At 43.3% G+C, this 1,443-nt stretch overlaps 1 protein-coding gene across 1 annotated transcript in view; it reads right to left on the bottom strand.

The window, feature by feature from the left end:
* Positions 1-253: 253 nt before the first annotated feature.
* Positions 254-1,443, bottom strand: part of PCOLCE2 (procollagen C-endopeptidase enhancer 2) — a 90,274-nt gene continuing 89,084 nt past the window's right edge. Inside the window, exon 8 of the mRNA XM_004712106.2 lies at positions 254-930. Within this exon, the coding sequence (XP_004712163.1) occupies positions 800-930 (131 nt within the window). The 3' untranslated portion in view covers positions 254-799. The remainder of the gene's footprint in view (positions 931-1,443) is intronic.

Below are 1,443 nucleotides of genomic sequence, written 5' to 3'. Positions count from 1 at the left end.
AAGAAATGTAAGCCCGAATGTTCCCTTTCAGCTTGGCCCCGATTTAACTATTGCATATAACCCTGCCTGTTTCCTTCGCTCAGGGTTCTCAACCACTGGCTAAATAAAGGCTTTTAACTTCAACAAGTGGTGTGGTCTGATCTTGCTCCAGCACGACAAATCTTCTCCCCGCCCCCAGCCTCGGGAGAAAGGCCTGGCAAGCTGCTGCTGCTGCTGAGCACGCTCTCCAACACAGAAAGGACCTAATGGCAGCTGGGTTTCCATTAGATTTTATTATTCTTTCTACAGTCTTCCACTTTCTGTAAAAACAAGTTTAATGATTGCTACGTAAGCATTTAAAAATATCTTATTAGGCATTGATTTTTAAAAATGTAAGAGAAGAATCAACCTCAGAGCAAATGCATACAGATCCATCAAATAGCATTATAAATATTGCACTTACAAAAACTTGTGTTGACATTGTCACACAACTCATTTCCCAAGACCACCCTTTTTCGGACAGTAAACCGCTTCCAAGCTGCTGCGCTTCAGGGACTCTGCTTCAGCTCCGCTGCACCAAGCCGCAGGCCGGCCTCGGACCCGGCTCCTCTGGGCACAGGCAGTTTGCACCTGCGAGAAGGAGGTCTCATCCCTCCTCATGGGAAGAGTCTGTTGGTCTGATCATTGGGATTCTCAATATTTATTGTCATATGTTTGGGCTGTTTTAGTTTGTTGATTCTTCTTGTTAGCATTTTCTACTAAGAGATAGTTGATCTTTCAAAGCAGTGACAGAAAGCAGCATGATTTGCCAGAATCCCTGTTAGCATTGCTTGTTTTTCAGGGCATTCAGGAGTTTTTGATTCTTGGTCTTGAACATCATAATAAAGCTGTTTGGCATGATTCTGCCTCGCCCATCTTCACCCACTTGACCCATGATAATATAATTGAGACCTAAAGAAAAAGAGCACAAAATTAAGGTTTCTCTATGGGTATTGGTCTGACACACCTGAGACTATAACTTAGCTCTGGATCACTGTTGTAGTACATATATTATATCACTGTACATTTGTTCTAGCTAGACTTAGCTTTAATCAGCTAAGAGCTAAAGTCAACTGAAGAACATATTATAGCCCTGTCAACACAATGACTTTCAAAACCCAACACCTAACTCAGTGCCACTGAGTTGATGCCAACTCATAGTGACCTTTTAGGGCATGGTAGAACTGCCCCTGTGCGTATCCAAGAATGTAACTGCTTATGGGAATAGAGAGCCTCGTCTTTCTCCCTCAAAGAGGCTGGTGGTTTTGAACTGCTGACCTTGGAGATTTCAACCCAACATGAGAACCACTACACCACCAGAGCTTCTCAACATATGGAACTAGAGAGGGTGATACCTGAGTTCTGGGTCCATTCTGCAGAGCTGTAGGTCTAGTGTATCTACATAGGGCTAAGTTTCTCAACCTT

Source organism: Echinops telfairi, unplaced genomic scaffold, assembly GCF_000313985.2.
Source record: "Echinops telfairi isolate 266 unplaced genomic scaffold, ASM31398v2 ScPeMD7_16;HRSCAF=60, whole genome shotgun sequence".
NCBI classification, from domain to species: domain Eukaryota; kingdom Metazoa; phylum Chordata; class Mammalia; order Afrosoricida; family Tenrecidae; genus Echinops; species Echinops telfairi.
Note: the sequence above shows the minus strand (reverse complement) of the source record. Positions and strands in the feature narration are given on the sequence as shown.